The 17,615-nt window shown below is 55.4% G+C and overlaps 1 protein-coding gene across 4 annotated transcripts in view; it reads left to right on the forward strand.

Moving 5' to 3' along the window:
- Window positions 1-17,273, forward strand: part of ATOSB (atos homolog B) — a 37,113-nt gene extending 19,840 nt beyond the window's left edge. For 2 of the 4 annotated variants that reach the window (XM_056513674.1, XM_056513675.1), the window contains exons 2-10: window positions 9,008-9,100; window positions 9,683-9,884; window positions 11,484-12,732; window positions 14,296-14,354; window positions 14,672-14,768; window positions 15,198-15,356; window positions 15,712-15,780; window positions 16,205-16,398; window positions 16,677-17,273. In XM_056513674.1, the coding sequence (XP_056369649.1) occupies window positions 11,644-12,732; window positions 14,296-14,354; window positions 14,672-14,768; window positions 15,198-15,356; window positions 15,712-15,780; window positions 16,205-16,398; window positions 16,677-16,830 (1,821 nt within the window). In that variant the 5' untranslated portion in view covers window positions 9,008-9,100; window positions 9,683-9,884; window positions 11,484-11,643 and the 3' untranslated portion in view covers window positions 16,831-17,273. Of the gene's footprint in view, window positions 1-6,321; window positions 6,812-9,007; window positions 9,101-9,260; window positions 9,459-9,682; window positions 9,885-11,483; window positions 12,733-14,295; window positions 14,355-14,671; window positions 14,769-15,197; window positions 15,357-15,711; window positions 15,781-16,204; window positions 16,399-16,676 lie in introns of those variants that run through there. The other 2 variants (XM_056513677.1, XM_056513676.1) reach the window with 2 other exon arrangements.
- Window positions 17,274-17,615: the final 342 nt, after the last annotated feature.

The raw sequence follows: 17,615 nt of genomic DNA on the forward strand, positions 1-17,615 counted from the left end.
CGAGCAGTTTGCTTGAACTTGGCCCTACTGTTAGCACAATTGCACCCAATCCCTTCCCACTGTTGTTTCTCAGTTCTGCAGTTTTCCGGTTGCTTGACAATGCCACATCTCATGAACTATTGGATTGACCAGCTTGGAGGTGCATGAAGGGCTTAGGGTCTTGTTCTGTCTGTCCCCTTTTCACTTGGACTCATCTGTATGGTATTAGCAGTGGTGGGAGATGGAGACATTGCCTTAGAAGCATTGCTCAGCTCATTCACTTGCCCCCAGCCTCTCTTAGCTGGAGTACACATTCTCTCTATAAGTTTCCTTCCCACATGAGCACAAGAAGCCAGTGGGTAGTGAAGCACAGGATGTAAAGCATTCTCCTTGCTCTGCTGGAAGCACAGAGCTGTGATGTGTAGGGGGTGCTGGTGTTTTTGGAAGGCTCATGGGGATGCTAGCCTCCAGTCCTCCAGATGGAAAGTTTATCTTCCCCATGGTGCTTGTCCCAGAGATAGTGGGGATTGGAAGGGAAGTCACTGGGAGCTTTTTTAAAGGTTCCAGCTGCTTGACCATCCTCAGCAGATGGATGCTGAGATGAGCCCAAAGGACTGTCTGGAAAGAATTATTTGCTCCCAGTATTTTCTGTTTCTTTGCCAGCCTTTTATTCTCATGGCTGCTCTTTTCCTGATCCTGTCCTTCTGCAAGGCTGGCTGCTGGCAGTCTTATGAGCCTCTTCTTCAGGAAAAACTTCATTCTGTGATTTATTGTGTGTCTGAGCCTTGACCTGGCGTCTGATGCTGCAGAAGCCCATGTCTGATGTGTAAGTGTTCAGAGGTGTTTATAGTGTTTGGCCCACCCTCTCTGCAAGTGTAATGAACCAGAGCAAAGGGGTCTGCTCCTACCCTTGGTGCCTGGGTTAAGCTGACCTGCAGCAGTAGCTACATCTGCTTTCTCATCTGGCAGAGGCTGGGTGGATGTCCAGGCTCCCTTTATGTGGAGTTTTCAAGGTCTAGAACTTTCTCATAAACCCTGTTAGTCCCCAGATCCCTTCTGAAGTTGCTTGTTTCAGCCTTTCCCTTGGGCTTGTTGACACTGGACTGCCATCACCCTGTAAGCTCTGCTCTCCCTTCCTTGGCAGTCCACATGTAACTCAATACTGCTCTGGACGTGCTGGCTTTACTTGGATATCCCTGTTACAGCACCCCTTGCACATTGGGAGCAGCAGGATCTGGCGGTATGGGCCAAGAGGTCCCTGAGGTCTGTTCCCAGCTGCAGGAGCAAGTGCTGTGTGGCAGGGGATGATCTGGTTTCTGATGGGCCATAGAGAGCTCTTAGGTCAGACACAGGCTCTGTGTCCCTAGGAGGGTCAGGTCTTGGGGGGCGTCTGAGTCCTCAGGGCATGGATCAACCACCAGGTTTAAGGTCTTTTTGACTTAGTTGCCTCTGCTGTCTGTGGGGCCCCAGGGGTGGTTCACTGTGTGTGGACCAGGTTTGCAGTTTCGTGGTGTAATAGGAGCTGGACTGTATCTCCTGCTGCCCTTCACATGGATATGCCTACGGTCCCTCTTAGCCCCATGTTTCCCTTTTTAGGGATGCTCTTGTGTGTTTGCCTTCATTATAGGCAACAGTGTGAATGTTTGGATGACAGTTTTGGCACCCGTTTTTTAACTCCAGAAGGGTCTTTCACCTTCAGTCTTACAGGAAAGAGAGGTTTTCCTTCTTTATGACAAGGTGCAGGACATTGAATTCGTGGTGGAAATATTCCTTCCCTGCAGTAGTCCTGGCTGTGTCCATCTTCTTAAAATCAAAGATGGACAAAGCCTCACCCTTATGGCCCAAATACCTGCCCAGCAAGTCACTTGACTTGACTTGAGCCCTTCTAAATCGCAGCTGGAGAAAGGTGAGTTGGGTGGGTGTGCAGAGCCATGTGTGTATGTGGTATCTCCTCCCCCTGTGCCACGTCCATGTCCAGTAAAGGGAGTGGAAAAGTTGCTGAATGTCCCCACAGCTGCTGCAGCCTTATCTGCAGGCTGCAGCTTGGTAACCAAGCGGGAGGCCCGAGTGCCTGTGCTGAAGCACCTCCCTTGGAGGGCTCTTACAGTAAAAGGAAGTGTGTTGCGAGAGGGCTTGCGGTGGGGAGGGGCAGTTCCCACGAGGCAAATGCTGCAGTGCACAATCCTTGCTGTCCTCCCCACTGCAGCCTACTCCTTCTTCAAACGTGTGGCTTTGACACCTGGAGTTGATCAGAGCAATTCAGCATCCATGGGACTCTCTGCACTGCCCTGAGGTGCCTGGTGACTGTTTGGGGAGGTATAGAAAGGTGATGGTGCCGTGGGTCTGTCGGGTGTCAGGGACTCATCAGGGGGGTTGTGTGCAATGAGGCTTGGGCTGGGGGGGCTGTGGGTGTGTGGCAGTGGGGAATGAGAGGAGCCTGGGATAAATTAAGGTATGAACTGCAGCAATAAGGAGACAGCAGAGCACAGGTAAGAGCTAGGGGCTTGTCTTGGGGCTTCATGGAAACAGGACAGTCTGATGGTGAATGAGGGTGGGGTGGGAATGAAGCAGAGCACACTTGTGGGGATACAGAGCCCACCTGAAGGATGTGGGGAAGGGGCAGTGTGAATAGCTAGAGAGCTTCAGAGTACAGAAGGAGCTGGCTTGGTAAGGAGGCTTTGGATGCCTGTGGCTGTATGCAGTGGTGACAGAGGGAGAAGAGAGAAGATGGCAGAGCTGGGAGCAGCAGGGCTGCCATCACCTGCTGATTTCCCTGCTATCTTCTCCCAGCTTGCAAAACATCACCCCACCACCAGAGCTCCCTGTCAGAGGCTCCTGTTTCTATACCCTGCTAATAGTGCTGGAAAAAGGGCTGGGCTGTTCAGGCTGCACACCTAGATCATGATTCCCACGGTGCACAGCCCAGGACAGGGAGCTGACAGGAGCAGAGTTATTGTGAGTGATTTTCTTACCACTGGAGTTGAGTTAAACAGATTAATAAACAGTTTGCAGGGCTTCTGATGTGGACACCAGCTGCAGGGTGGTATTCCTCCTCTTGGGGGATCAGTCCCAGATCAAAAGGGACTCTTGGTGCTAAAATTTGTAGATCATGTAGAATGGTGAGGGCCTCATGCAGATTGGGTCTGGGGAATGCCTTTCTTGGACAAACATCCTTATTGAACTTGAAATGTGGCAGAGCACTGGTGCCCTGGTCATGGCCAGAGACCTCGGGTGTCATGAAGTGCAGACCAGAAGTGGTCCCTGCCCTTGGCCAGATCCACTTGCCTTCTCAAAGCCATTCTGTGACTGGCTGCACAGGCATGTGACTTGGTAATCACACGGTGGAAAATTTTCCATTGGTTTCAGCTGGCACCAAGCTCTGGACTGGAACAGCCAGTCTGCAGGGTCATCAGTGGCTGAGATCCCCTGGGTCTGTCCCGCGGGCCACCACCCCTGGAGAGGGACAGGAGGGCTGGAAAGGAGCTGGCTGACATGTCCCTGTGCCTGGGTGAACAGGGGTTTGCTTTCACACTCTTGCCACAAGGTGACTTCTGAGGCCACTGTGCTGCCCTAAGCCCAAGGCCATGGGGCTCACCAGGGCTTGCAGGTGCAGTGGTGGCTGCAGCTTCCCCTGTGCAGCAGCTACCCCGAGGTGAAAAGACACAGCTTTTTATGATGTGGAGCCAGCACAGAGGAATTTGCTGCTTGTGGACAGCTGTTGTCCTGGGCCTGGCTCGTGTCCTCCAGCACTTCTCACCCGGCGCTGCCTCGGGCAGGGGCAGGGGAAGGGGGGCTGCCCACCCTCGATTCCCCGTGCTGGGTAAGTGGGTGCCACCTCGGGCCAGTGGGGGTGAATAGCTGCGGTGGAGCCTAGCAGCATCCTGCAGCCTCTGCAGGGATCCTCTTGGGCAGCGGAGAGTTTTCCCCACCCCCAGCTCTGCCGCTGCCTCTTTGTTTTCTGGCAGAAGCCTCTGTGCCTTTTCATTGCCGTGGAGGCGCCGAGCAGGAGCCCGCATGTGCCGCGTGTGCGTCTCGCCGGGAATGTGATGCGGGCTGGGAATCCTGCCGTGCCAGGCATCTCCCCTGCAGGGCAGCGGAGGCCAAACAGCAGCTTCAGGGCTCTCCTTCCCATGGACTGCTCCTCCGGAGGAGCAAGGCTTCGAGGCAGCTGGTCTCTCTCACAAAACCCTCTTTTGCTTTGACAGCGCTTCTTGCACCTTGCCACAAGTCGAGTAAGTTGGATGGGAAGGGGCCGGTCCTCAGCTGGGCACTCGGGCTCTCCGCTGTGGTCCCCCCTCGCTCCCGCTGGGAAGGCACCTGAGATTAAAGCAGCGCCAAAGGCTGTGGAGCTGGATACCGCGGTGGCTGAGGATTGCTTGTGCTGCGCCTGCCTCTCCATGTATTTGATCTCTCGACTTCCAGCGGGGACTGAATTCCTGTGCTGGATTCTAGGGCTCGGCTCTTGTGAAAGGATCCAATTATTTTAAAGCTTTGAGCATCTCCATTTGCTGCCCATATTTGCGGCGCGCTGGCTGGAATTCCAAGTGATTAACGTGGCTGTGACATCCCTCCTAGGGGTGTTATCTTTGCTCACTGTCCCCCACCGCCCCCCTCTTCCTCCTCCGGCAGCGAGCGAGCGAGACAGGCAGGCAGAGACAAAGGTCTGTCCTCAACCTGGGCTGTCCTCCCCGTGAGCGGCTGCTGCATGGGATTTCCCTGCCCTGCCTGCTGCGGGTTTCCTGGGCTCCCGGTCGAACACTGGAGCTGGGCGGCCGTGGGCAGTATCGCCGAGGTTTGGACCTGCTGGGCTGGGTGGGCAGGGGGTTCTGCTGGCCTTGGAGAGCTGCCCGATTGTCCTGCCGGATTTTAAGCTGCTTTTCATTCTTTGACTGCGCTTTCCTGGGAAGAGGGGCAGCCGTGCGTGGAAGGGAGGTTGGCGGGGGTGGGGGGTTGGACGTGGGGGAAAGCTTTACACAGGTGGCTGTCGCATAGTGGGATCTGCCTGCAGACCCTGTAAACCCCCCTTCCCAGCCGCAGGCTATTGTCAGCACCGCCGTCTGCAAGCCAGGCAACTGGGAAAGGTGTGCGGAGGCGATCCGTGCCAGGACGAGGGGCATCAGAGGGAGAAGGGGTAAGTCACTGGGCTGGGAGCTCTGCTCCGGCTCCCCCAGCTCCCAAGAGAGGTTTTATTGTGTTATCCTGACTTGGCCGAGCGGAAGGGCTCAGTCCCTGGGGCACCTGTCTGTGGTGCTAGGGCTGGGGGGACACTGGGCAGACCTCAGCCCTTGAGGAGGCTGCTGCACCTTGTAGCCCCAGCAAGATGCACTGCAGAGAGGGCTGCTCTGTCCTCGGGGGCTTCTGCACCCGGTCAGTGCCACCTCCTGAGGAATGGGAGGGAGCAGCAGCACCTCACGGACCCAGTGCTCTGGGCACAGGGAGGTGTCAGTTCTCTCCCTCTCTCTTTCTGTAAAAGCTGTGTCTGGTGGTTTCTAGGAGCTTGAGCCCATGACATGGGCAATACCTCTTGTCCCCATCCTTCCCCTCTGGTCTCGGGCTTCCTCTCCATTCCTAGCAGGAGCAAGGCTCTGCAGCTGCATAAATCTGGCATGGCAGGAGGCCTCCTGAGGACCCCGGAGAGCAGCACTTGTCCTTGCAATGGGCCAAGTATCCTCTATATCCACTCCCCTCTGCTTCTTCCTCCCTCTTGTTTCCACCAAGTGTCAGGTCCTTCTTTCCCAAACTGAATTCCAGGATAGTGCCAGAGCCCATGGCCAGTGGTCATTTTTCCCTTCAGGCACAGTTTACTCCTCCAGCATCTCCCTAGTCAGCTTCTCCCTGGGGTTGCCACCTCTGCTACAGTGCAGGAGGTAGTCCCCAGCCTCACGTGTCTGTCTCTCTCCTGATGTGAGATGCCTGATCTGTCAGACTATGCAGGAGCCCTTCTCTGGTGGCAGCATTGCTGTTAGTGCTGCCATCCTTCAGGACTGAGACAGAAACTTTCTGTCTGCTGGCACTTCATGAGCTCTGCTCTTAGCCTGTGCCAGGGAGCTCCTGGGCTTGTGCTCACACTGCTTAGATTTCCTTCCTTCCTTCTCCTTGGGTTCAGATAGGACCAATAGAGTTGTGATTCATCCAGCAGTTTCTGTTGTCTCTTCTCTTGCTTTGTACTCTGCTTGTTCTGAGGATGATTATTGGCCCTCTTTTAATGATGGCCTTTCTCCTTCCTGGCTGTGTAGTTACTGCTTCAGCCCCAGTGAGGCCACAAATATCTCTCCATAGCTCTTCTCAGAAGAGGAAGCAGGAGAGAAGGCGGCAGCAAAAGCCACTCAGGGGTTGTTTTGGAGTTTTTTGTGGTCTAAATTGTGCAAAGACCCCTATTGGCCCTGCCAGCCACCAGGCTGGTGCTCTGTCCCAGGCAGCAATGCCCAGGTCAAAGCCTCTTGTCCACTGGCCATGTATTCCTTTTGACTGGCTAGCAGTGCTGCTCTGGGAAGCCACTGGATCCCCGCTGGATGAGTGTGGCAACTTTGCACACAGCTCTTGCTGTCTTCCTTGCACTGGTGCTGTGCTACCAGCCCTGCCAGGCTCCCAAGGGCTCTGCCTCATGACAGATAACCTCCCTGCTCCACACTCATCCCTCTTCCTCTCTGGCTGGCACAATACAGCTCCAACAGCAACAGATCCTTTTGCATGCTGCAGCCTGGCATGTGGTACTGCTGCTGCATTGCCCAGCCAGGGACCCATCCTCACTCGCCATCCTGCTCTGTTGCCTCCAGACTGAGACCAAGGTCTATTAATCCTGGTTTCCCCCTGGATGGAATGGAACCAGCAGGTAAGCCAAGTCCCCGACCCAACCCCACCAGGCCTGGCTGTGTTTTCCATGTCAGGCTCTGGTGGTCCAGTGTCCCCAAGGAACACAGCATTTCTGCCCCAGTGCCTGGGACACACTCCCTCTCTGCAGGTCATTTGGCAATGGGTATTTCTTGGGTGTTAAAGCCTGGGGCCCTTTCCCAGGCAAAGAAATAGAGGAAAGCTGTGCCTGGCATAGCTCCAGATCCAGGTGCTGGGAGATCTTGGCAAAAGCACAGGGCCCTGCCTGTTTGCTGAGCAATGAAGGGGCCTTGGCAGAGCAGGGCAGAATGTGGAAGAGCTCTGGGCTTCCCTCAAGAGGCAAAGATCTCTGAGTCCTATTCTAGAGCATCAGCATGGACTGAAACACTGTCAAAAAAAATAAAAGAATGAGCATCACGTGGGCTTAGGAGGAGCAAAACCCTTGGTTGTGGGCACATGGAGCCCCATGTGCTGTGTCCACAGGGATGGTACCTGTGCTGCTCAGCTGAGCTGGTGAAGCCCTGGGCCTGGCTCTGTCCCATCCACGTGGCCAGAATTAGGGCTCTGGCTGTGCCTGGCTCAAGGAGAAGAGAAGGCAGAGGTGACCAGGTGCTTCCTGCCTGTGCTTGCCTGAAGTGCAGGAGGCTGTGGTCATGGGATTGCTGTTCTGCTCTATGGGAAGGGGGTGGGCTCCCCTGGTGCTGTCAGAGGCTGAGCTCTACTGTGAGCTGGATGGACTCTCAGCAGGGAGGAACTGCCCTGGAGGCACTTGGCATTGCCAAGAGAACCTCCCTGGGATACAGCCCCTTGCATCTGGAGGAGGGTGAGCAGAGCTGCGTCCCAGCTGTTATCCATCCCAGGCTGATGGGCATTCCTCCAGGAGGATGTTCAAGGAGATTTTAGGGTATACTTGGACACACTTTGGGTGATACTTTCCTGTACCTGCAGTGGGGCTGCAACAGTGCAATGCTTTTCTAGCACAATGTTTCAAGCAACAGTATGTGGGCTTGACAAAGGGTGGTGCAGCCCCTTGTTCTGACCATGTGTTCTGGTGGCTGCTGCTGGCAGCATCTGATGATTGGTGTTGAGAGCTCAGCTGGGATGGATTTGTGGTGCTAGCAGGTCAGCCTGTCCTTACACATTCATTCTCCTGAAAGGCAGCTGCTGCTGTGGAGAAAATGGCTGTGACTTCAGAGGGAGGTAGGAAGAGAATGAAAGGATGCAGGTGAACTTTGTTTGTTCTGGCATGGACATGTTCTTTCTTCCACTGCACCAGGCTGATTCTTGCTGGTTTTGTTGCTGGTTTTGCTTCCCAGTGGTTGATAGTGCCATACAAGTCATGGTACAAGTTTCCCTTAGGGATGGAGGAAGGAAACAGCAACCTTACAGGCAGGCAGAACACAGCATGTTACCACTTCAGCATCCATCCACAACTAAGGGCATTCCCTTACGTTCCTACCTGCTTTGGTGCAGGCCTCCTGGGGTGCCAGGAGGAGCTGGTCTTTACGAAAAGCTTTTGTTGAGGTTTTGGACCCATGGTTGCCTTGCTGCAAGTGCTCCTTGGGTGTGGTTTTGTTGAATCTCAACAGGTTCTGTTCTCACTGGGGAAGGGCTAGCAGTGCCCTTCCCCAGCAGTGGTGGGGCTTTTGAGCTGTCCAGCTCAAAAGGACAGCTGGTCATGACAGCCTGTAATTACAAATCTTATTGGAAATGTAGTGAAAGAACAGCCTGTTTTCTGGGGCAGGTGAGGTCAGGCAGCGAGCGCAGCTGATGGTGGCAAGTTGCAGGGATGCAGAATTTGCCAGACCAGGATGCCAGAAGGGGATTGCACTTGAGTGTTGCCGCCTCTGAGCATCCGTTTGGAGGTTTTGTTCATCTGCCTGGGCCTGCTGTTTGCAGCCTTCAGAGCAGTACTCACTGCTGTCTTGGGGTGCCCAGACAGTGACTTCCCACTGGATGGGTGCAGCAGTGAACCCAAATTTGAGGAATGTCTGAGGAATGAGGTGAAGATGGCATGATTCCCAGGGATAGGCACAATTTCCTGCTTTAGCTGGAGGTGCCTGGGCTGGTGAAGCCCATGAGCTGTCTCTGCCACAGATGTGCTGAGGGTGGAGGTGCCCAAGGGCTCCTGCACACTCTGAAGGTGTTACACCATGAGCTGCTGCTTCAGCTGACTCTTCTCCACGCCCTCTTCCAGGCATCAAAGCTGCAGTGCCCGTGGATTATGACCACAGGGGGGTTGTGTTGCATCTGCAAATCTCTGTTGTGCATCAACGGCACATCTGAACAGGTGAGTGCTGTGCGCATGAAAGGATTGCTGTCTTTGTGCTGGGGAAAACTGGTGGGGGGCCCATCATGGCTCAGAGCTGTCAGGGTCCTCACTTCTGCCTTCCCTGACAGGCAATTCTTATTGAAAGAAAACAATTCCAAGCTCTTCTCCTTATCTGTAGGGCCAGAAAGTGTCCTGTGCTGTGGGTGGAAGGGGGAGGAGGTGAACATGAGACCAGGAGCTAGCTGGAGGTCCAGAGGTTGCTGCAGTGTCTTGGAAAGCAAGACATGAAATGGTCGCCAGAAAGAAAGAGGAATCTGTTCCTATGCACAGGGTTTCATACAGGATGGCATGCAAAAGGGATGTAAAATCAAGTCAGGTATGAGAGTTCACAGCTTAGCTTAAAATATTTGTGGTTTAAATGGAAATCAGGGTGTTAGCACTTCCCGAGGTGGCTGAGATTTGGGAGGCTGGGAAGGGCTGAGCCTAAATGTTGCCTTCCCTGCCTGCATGATCCTGCAGACAGGAAGAACCCTCCTGCCCTTCTCCCAGGAAGCACCTGAGTCATCCCAGCCCTGCATGTCCCTTTTTTCTTCCCCTCAGAGCCACTGTGGACACTGAAGAGCTGGAGAGGACGCTGGAGAGGTTCGGAGGCACACCGTGATGGTGGGAGCCATTCCACGGCAGCCACGCCGCTTCTGGGGGGTGCCTGACTGGCAGGTGTCTTCAGCTAATTGTGCCAACGACCGCCTGCTGCGCAGCAGGGAGGTTAATCCAGGGCAGAGCAGGGTCCTGCTGCAGAGGGGTAAGTGTGGCAGGCAGCCAGGATGGGCTGCAACACAGAGGGGTTGAGGTTGGCAGGGACATCTGGAGGTTATCTGGACAGCCCCACCTAGAGCTATTGATGTTTACATTGATGACTTCTGGATATCTCCAAGGATGAAAATTCCACAATCTGTCTCAGTAACAGGTTATAGTGCTCAGTCATAGCAAAACAAAATGGTGTTTTCTATGTATCTATCTATCTATATCTATCTATATATGGTGTTTATCTATATATCTAATAAGATCTCGCTCAGCCTCCTCTTCTCCAGGCTGAACAGTCCCAGCTCTCACAGCCTTTCCTCACAAGACAGATGATCCGTTTCCTTAATTTTTTTAGGGTCCCTTTTTTGCACTCTCTCAGATTTGGCCTCACCAGCACTGAGCAGACAGGGAGGATCAGTTCACTCAACCTGCTGTTAATGCTGTGCCTGATGCACTATTGTTTTTCTTTGCTGCAAGGCACATTGCTGGCTCATGGTCAACTTGGCACCCACCAGGACCCTCAGGGCCTTTTCTGTTGTGCTGCTTTCCAGTCAGTCAGTCCCCAACATATCCTGGTGCATGGTTGTACCTTTTATCACTCCTTTTCAATGGACTCCCTGGTCTCAAGCACCTTGGCCTGCCATTTTCCCATCCACATCCCAGCAGGGTTAAAATAGCATATGCAGGCTCCCTCTCCACATAGCCTTGATCCACTTGGAGAGCAAATTTCACTATTGCTCACTTGCCCCTAAGCCCTTGCTCCACAAGATCAGACACAGCTGCAAAGACAGGCAAAAGGCAGAGCTGCCAGGCATGGGCAGTTTGTCCTCAGTCTCCTGGTTACTTTTTCTGCATCTCCTCAGCTCCTGCAGCCATTTCACTATTTTTCATGCCTGAAACAAACCAACGTGTGGACAGGATTCTCACAGCTCTCAAACCAGACTGAAAATGAAAAGTGAGGCACCATGCTGCACAGAGAAGGGCAGGCCCTTGGAGCTGGCAGGAGTGGGTGGATGGTGACCCTGGTACCTTCCAGCTGTTGATTAAAGTGCTGGAGATGCCTGGTCCAAGCTTGCAGAGGTAACGGGGATGTTAGGCCAGGTTCCTGTCCCTGCCGTGGGGCTGGCACCAGCCCTGCCTCATTCAGTGCTCATGGCTGGGACAGGTTGTCTTGGCCAACACTGGGAGATGTTGCTGCTGTTGCCCAAAGGAGTGATTACTGGCCTGAGCCCCCGGGACTGGTCTGACCTGCCTGACTCTTGTGCTCCACAGCAGCACAAGCATGTCCCTGGCAGACGGCAGGCCTCTTCCTCCCCACCTGTCCAGACTTGTCCACAGGAGTCTCCTGCCTGTCTGGAGACTTCTCTCCTTGCCTGAGCCAGGAAGGAAGTGCTGTACCTGCAGGTGGGTGATGCCTCAGGGTTTCTCAGAAAGCTGCAGCAATCTTGTTCTTCTTCCTGTCTCGAGAAGGGGGTTCAAGTTGGCTGTGTGAGGAGCCACGTCCCAATGAGTCCCTTGCAGCCAGAATGAGCTGAATGAGGATGGAGATCCTGGGCTGATCCTTATCCTTCTGCTCTCTTTTTTTTTTTTTCCCCAGATGCTGTGCTGCAGAGAACGTCATAGTAGAGTGCTCACACAGATATCCTGAGTGAGAGAGGGACTGGCTCCCACCCCCTGCCCTTGCACCCTGTGGCACTTTACAGTCCCCCTGCCTCTGCTGCATGGGCTCTGCTCAGAGTCCCAGCAAGTGAGGCTCCATGCGGCACATCCACACAGAGACGTCTCTGCCCCCGGAGCGCAGCACAGACCCCAGCCTGTCCCAGCCCGGCGGGGAGACACCCTTGGAGCCTTCCTCACAGTGCTGCACCCACCGCAGCATCCTCATGGGCTACAATGAGACAGAGATCAAGCGCCAGAAGGTTTACCAGGTGTCCATCTTCTCCCATCTCTCCAGCTCCTCCGAGAGCACGGAGCAGCGGGCAGGCGCCCGGCCACCTGTCAAGAGGGGATACCCTGAGCAGCGAACTCCAGAGGGGGGACGAGATCCCAAACGAACTCACTGGGGTGACAGGGGGGTGGATGGGGGCCCTGGGCAGCCTTCTCTGGATGATGATGATACCTTTGAGGATGGTCTGCTGGTGGAGGAGCTCTCCCTTTGCGGCTCTGCCCAGCACTTCTCCCACAGTGGGCTGCGGGTGGTGGAGCACCGCTGTGAGGCCAGCCCTAGCCACAGCCCCAAAGCCAGCAGAGAGGACAAGTTGCAGGATGTCTCCTCCTCCTCTTCCTTCTCCTCCTCCTCCTCCTCCTGGCCCCAGCACATTGCTTGCAGTACTTTGCACATGAGAGACAGTTGCCCTGTCTCATCAGGGGATCAGCCCATAGACTATGGAGAGAATGGGGAGCCGGCAAGTGGCCACAATGTACTTCACCTTGAATTGCACAGTATTGCACAAACAACCCAGTTGGACCCTGGTGGGAAGAGAGAGAAGCCAGGGAGCAGCCCAGCTCACACCAGCAGGGCTAGTGGAGAAGCGGAAGGGCCAGCAGTGGCCAATGGGTGCAGGGAGTCCCTGGTTCCGCAGACAGCGCTCAGCCCCGAGCCCAGCAATCTGAGCTCCCAGGAGATGACACCCTGTGGGAGCAGCCAGCTCAGCAGCACCTGCCCAGCCAAAAGGAAGTTGCTGCCTGCTGGAGAGGTTACGGCCGACTCCTGCTCTGAGGATGAGAGCCTGTCCCCACCAGCAAGGAAGAAGAGGGTCCTGCCATGCCATCCTGTGCCCACAGCCTGCCGCAGCACTGATGCCAAGGGAGCTCCATTCTGGAATCACCTGCTTCCTGCAGCCAAGGTGAGCATTGCTCGTGGGGGGAAGCAGGGAAGGCCCTGGGGATGCCCAGAGCTCAGAACTTGTGGTCCAGGGCACTGTGCCCTGTCCTGTCCCTGAGCTGATGTACTGGTGTGAGCAAGGCAGCAGCAGACAGTCAGCCCTGGCACACATGATCTGTTTTAAACAGTTCTTGACCTGCTATAGTCATTGGATCCTCTGCAAGCAACCAGCTTTTTCTCCTGGAAAGCCTTGATTGGACAGGAGACAACCTCCCCGTGGCAGTGAGAGCTGGAAACATCATAAAGCCATATTTGATGTCTGATGGCTTCATGTTAAGCCTTGATATATCAGCAAGAATATTGGGAAGAGCAGCTGACCTCTGCCTGCCTGATGAAAAAGAAGGCAGTTGTGTGGGATGGCTTGAACTCCTGGCCATGATGCCCATTAGAGCAAGTGTCCAGTGGCAGGCAGTGGGACTGGACATGCCTTGACAAGGAGCCCAGTGCTGTGTGCAGATATGCTGCTCGCTTTTCTGCCATTTTGAGGTGCCTGTGGCATGTCCCCAAAGTGCCACAAGTTCTCAGCAATGGGGTAGACCAATGAGGTTTGCAACTCCCCCTAGCAGCTGCCTCCAATTCCTCATTTCTTACCCTGCCCTTCTTATCATCCCCCTGCCCTCACCCCGTCCTGCCAGCAGAAGCTGCAGCAGGCTCAGGCCAGACCTGGCACCTTCTTTCTTTTCTCTGATGTGGGGACCCACAGGAACTGATGTCACAGCTACTCTGGCTTCTTGCTGCTTGGAGCTGGGACACACCATCCATGGCATACAGCTCCATCCCTGCCTGCCTTTTTCGTGACTGTCCCCCAGCCCAACTGCCCCCAGCACTGTCCTTGCAGAGTGAAGCCCTCCAGCAGCTTCCCTGGGTTTTCCCGCCCAGTCATGCCAGCCAGCTCCATCATCCCTTTGTGTTGTGCTGCCCTTTGTGTGGCTTCCAGAAGGGGAAGCCCCTGAAAAAGGGACATCTTTAAAAGGAGGCTGCAATGTGACTGTGGTTTAACACCCCCACCCCGCAGCTGTAGGATCCTATCTGTGGGTAGGGGTGGGCAATGCACCCCTCTGCCTGGTGGCACTGCTGAGGACTTTGCATGAATCACCAAGGGACAGAACTTTTCCAAGGCTGGTCGGGGAGTGTCCTTGTAGGTGTCACCAGTCCCTGGGAGGTGCAAGGGGGTGTCATTGTATAACTCTGTCTACAGGTGTCTTGTCACTGGGGCTGCTCCTGAGACCTGCTTTTTAAAGAGGGAACAGTGTGTTTTACCCTTGGGTACCAACAACCTCACTCTCAGCTGAGCCACTTTGGGGTTTGGGCAGCCCCATGTCCCCACCAAACACCACAGTCCTTGTGCTGCCCTGGTGGCCATCCCTCCAGAGGCCACTGGTGGCTGCCCAAGAACAGGACTCTGTTCCAGCTGCTGGGACCCTCATGGAGATATGGAGCGGGGCAAGGAGAGATGGCACCTCCCAGAGGTGCACGGGCCCTGGTTGCTGCCCTAACATGGTTCTCCATTTCATGTCCCCTCCAGAGCTCTTCAGATTGCACTGCGGTCGGGAGGAGGCTGAAGAGTGGGCTGCGCCTCAAATCGTGAGTGTCCTGGCAGCCCTGTGGGATGGGCATGGGGGCTCAGCGTACCTGCCCACCTCAATACGTGCAACCCCATGGGAAGTTCTGGTTGGATTGAGTCCTCTTTCCTGCCCTGGCCCTGGTATCTCCCCTCCACAAGACCACAGACTTGGGGAGAGGGTTTTCTTATTCCCCTGGGATGTGGAAAGGAAAGTGGGTTCAACCTCTAGTAAAGGTACAGGGGGCCTGGAGAGGGATCCACATTGCCAAGGACGTGAACAAGCCAGGCCTGTGTGCTCTTCAGTTCATGAACACCAATCTTTTCTCCTCTCTCCAAGGCGACATCTCCGGACCAGTCTCCGGAGGGGCACCAGGTCTCCCACAGCACCCTGGGCCACCGCCACTGTCAGCCATGCTCTGCTGGGCAACTTTGAGGTAACAGTGCCCATCTGCTGGGGGGACGTGGGTCCCAGGGGCTCTGTGCAGGGCTAGCAGTGAGTGTGAGAGGCTGGTGTGCCCTGGTGTGGGGCTGGGCTGATTGTCCCCAAAAGGCCTGGTGTGCAGTGGCCACCATACAGCCACTACCCACCAGAAGCATGGCTCAGCCAGCAGATCCTTGGGTGGAACCTGCTGAGATGGGCCTCGGCTCAGCCTCACAGCACCTTCTTGCTGCTTCTCCCTGTTAGATGGTTGGTGTTATCCCAGCAATACAGGGTGGGTCTGTCTCACACTGAGATCTTGGGGCACACAGGGCAAGCAGTCACTTGGGTGCAGGGAAGATGAGGGTGACTTTACCTGGAGCATTGAGGTAGGGGGTAGGGCTGGTTTTTTTTTTTACTCCCTAACGCTTCCCTCCCCTCTCAGGAGTCCATCCTGAAGGGGCGCTTTGCACCATCGGGGAGGATCGAGGGTTTCACGGCAGAGATCGGTGCCAGTGGCTCCTACTGTCCCCAGCATGTCACCTTGCCTGTCGACGTCACCTACTTCGACATCTCTGAACACAGCGTGCCCTCGCCTTTCCTGGTACATGGATGTGGGGGAGCTGTGGGAGGCTGTGCCCTGGCACTCTGGGGTAGCCCCTCACTGTGGAGGGTGGCTAAGGCAATCACCCACTTGTGGAGATAGCTGCCTGTGCCAGGAGCAGCTTTTAAATCAAAACAGCAAAAAGGGAAAGAAGAGGGAACATACACAGGTCCTGCTGCTTCATGGTTGTCATTGTCATCACCTGTCTTGTCACTGCCTGTTTCTGCTCCTGGCTTGGAGAGTGGCTGACTTGCCAAGTGCTCCCAGTGAGGGAGTCTCAGGCCCATGCTCAGGTTCCCAGCTGGGCTGTCCTTCGGCTTTCTCTTTCTCTCACATGCTATTTATTTTGCCCCAGGGAGTTATTGACTTGGAGGCCTTGGGAAAGAAGGGTTACAGTGTCCCCAAAGCTGGAACCATCCAAGTGGTGAGTCATTCCCTGGCCCGCAGTAGCACTTTGTTGATGAGCTAGTTGGGCTCTGGTTGCCCTGCTTGTGGGGGGTGTGCTCCATGACATTTTAGGCAGGGCAGCAGCTGGAAGGGGTGTCTCCTGTAGAGAGGAGCACAGGGTACCTAGGGTGCTGTCAGGGAGACAAGGTGATGGGAAAATCACGGAAGGAAGAGGTGGGTGAGGGTTTTGCAGGAAAGTGTATGTGCAGTGGGAATGGGATATAATGGAAGAGGAGCATGGGTGTGGGGGTGGGTGGAAAGGACTGACCTATGAACAGTCAGACTCAAGCTAAACCCTCTAGGACTGGTAGGGGGCTTTCTGCATCCTTGGTCCAGCAGCTTCTGCTCCCATCTCTGCCCTGCATCCTTCCCAGTCTCACCCCCTACCCCTCTGCTCCCAGACCTTATTTAACCCCAACAAGACTGTGGTGAAGATGTTCTTGGTGACATACGACTTCCAGGACATGCCGGCCAATCACATGACCTTCCTACGCCATCGCATCTTCCTGGTGCCCGTGGGGGAGGAGGAGGGCTCCAGTGACCCACTGGGCACCAGCCCACCCCGCAGGGTCCTCTGCTACCTGATGCATCTGAGGTAAAGCATGCTGGGGGGATGGGTACCTGGCCCAGGGTCACCCCTGCACTTCTCTCTGACACGTCCCAAGCCTGCAGGACAGGAGCAGGGACCAGCTGCTCCTTTGGGGAGGTTGGAGCTACCACCCTGCCCATGGGCAGCTGTCTCTGTCCCTCTGAAGGCAACCAGAGGCTGGCCACCTTGACCAGGGGCCAGAGTAGTCGAGGGGGTTGTGCCCTCACTGAGGATGCCCTGCCCTTGCCTGGAGAGCCTGAAGTGCCCCACTCATCTCCATGCAGGTTTCACAGCTCCAAGTCGGGGAAGATCTACCTTCATGACGACATTCGGCTGCTTTTCTCGCGCAAGTCGATAGAGGTGGATTCGGGGATCCCCTACGAACTGAAATCCTTCACAGAGATGCCGCGGAACCCCTGCTACTCACCCCGGGCCTGACCTTCTTCACCCCCCACCCCCCAGGGCCACTGGGGAGCCTGCAGCCCAGCACTCTGGGGAGAAATGAGTAAAGGGCCAGCAGGCACTGCTTAGCGATATCACCCACCTTCCTGACTAGCACAGACACCACGCTCTGCAGCAGGGCTGGGATCCCTGGGGGCTTCACCAATTGGGGCAGGGGCTGAGCAGCAGCCCTGGCACTCCAGGGATGTGCCCAGGCCTTCTGCTGGCACTACTCCCAGCTTGAAACTTGGCTGTGGGTGAGGTGGGTGGGTGTGGAGTGAAGACTTGGACTGGAGCTGTGAGTAAGACCACCCACACTGGACCTGGGTCTGGGAGCAGAAAGTGTGGAAGAGTTTGTATTTATTAGTATTTATTGTTGCTGGGAGCACAGAGGAGGCTCATGCAGAGGATCAGAGGTGCTGTGCTTGTCCTTCCCCCCAGCCCTGCCTGCACCAGGCTGCTCGTGTTTGGGCAGGGCTGAGGGGACTGTGAGGATGACTAAGGACAGGGATGCCTCAGCCCATGGTAGGGGCAGTGACCCAGTGCTCACATGGGGTGCAGCTCCCAGGTCAAGGGTTGTTAAAAACCTTGTGACAGGCTGAGCCTCGCTGGCACCAGCTTTGCAGGACCAGCCCAACTCCAAGCAGCTTGGGGAGGCCTGCGAGTCTTTTAGGGCAAGCCAGACCTCAAAAGGCCTATGGCTGTCAAGGAAGTGACCACTGCTGGGTTCCTGAAGGTAAGAGACACAGCTGCCACGTGGATGGGGACCTGGGGCTCTTTGC

Source organism: Oenanthe melanoleuca, chromosome Z (genome assembly GCF_029582105.1).
Source record: "Oenanthe melanoleuca isolate GR-GAL-2019-014 chromosome Z, OMel1.0, whole genome shotgun sequence".
NCBI lineage: Eukaryota > Metazoa > Chordata > Aves > Passeriformes > Muscicapidae > Oenanthe > Oenanthe melanoleuca.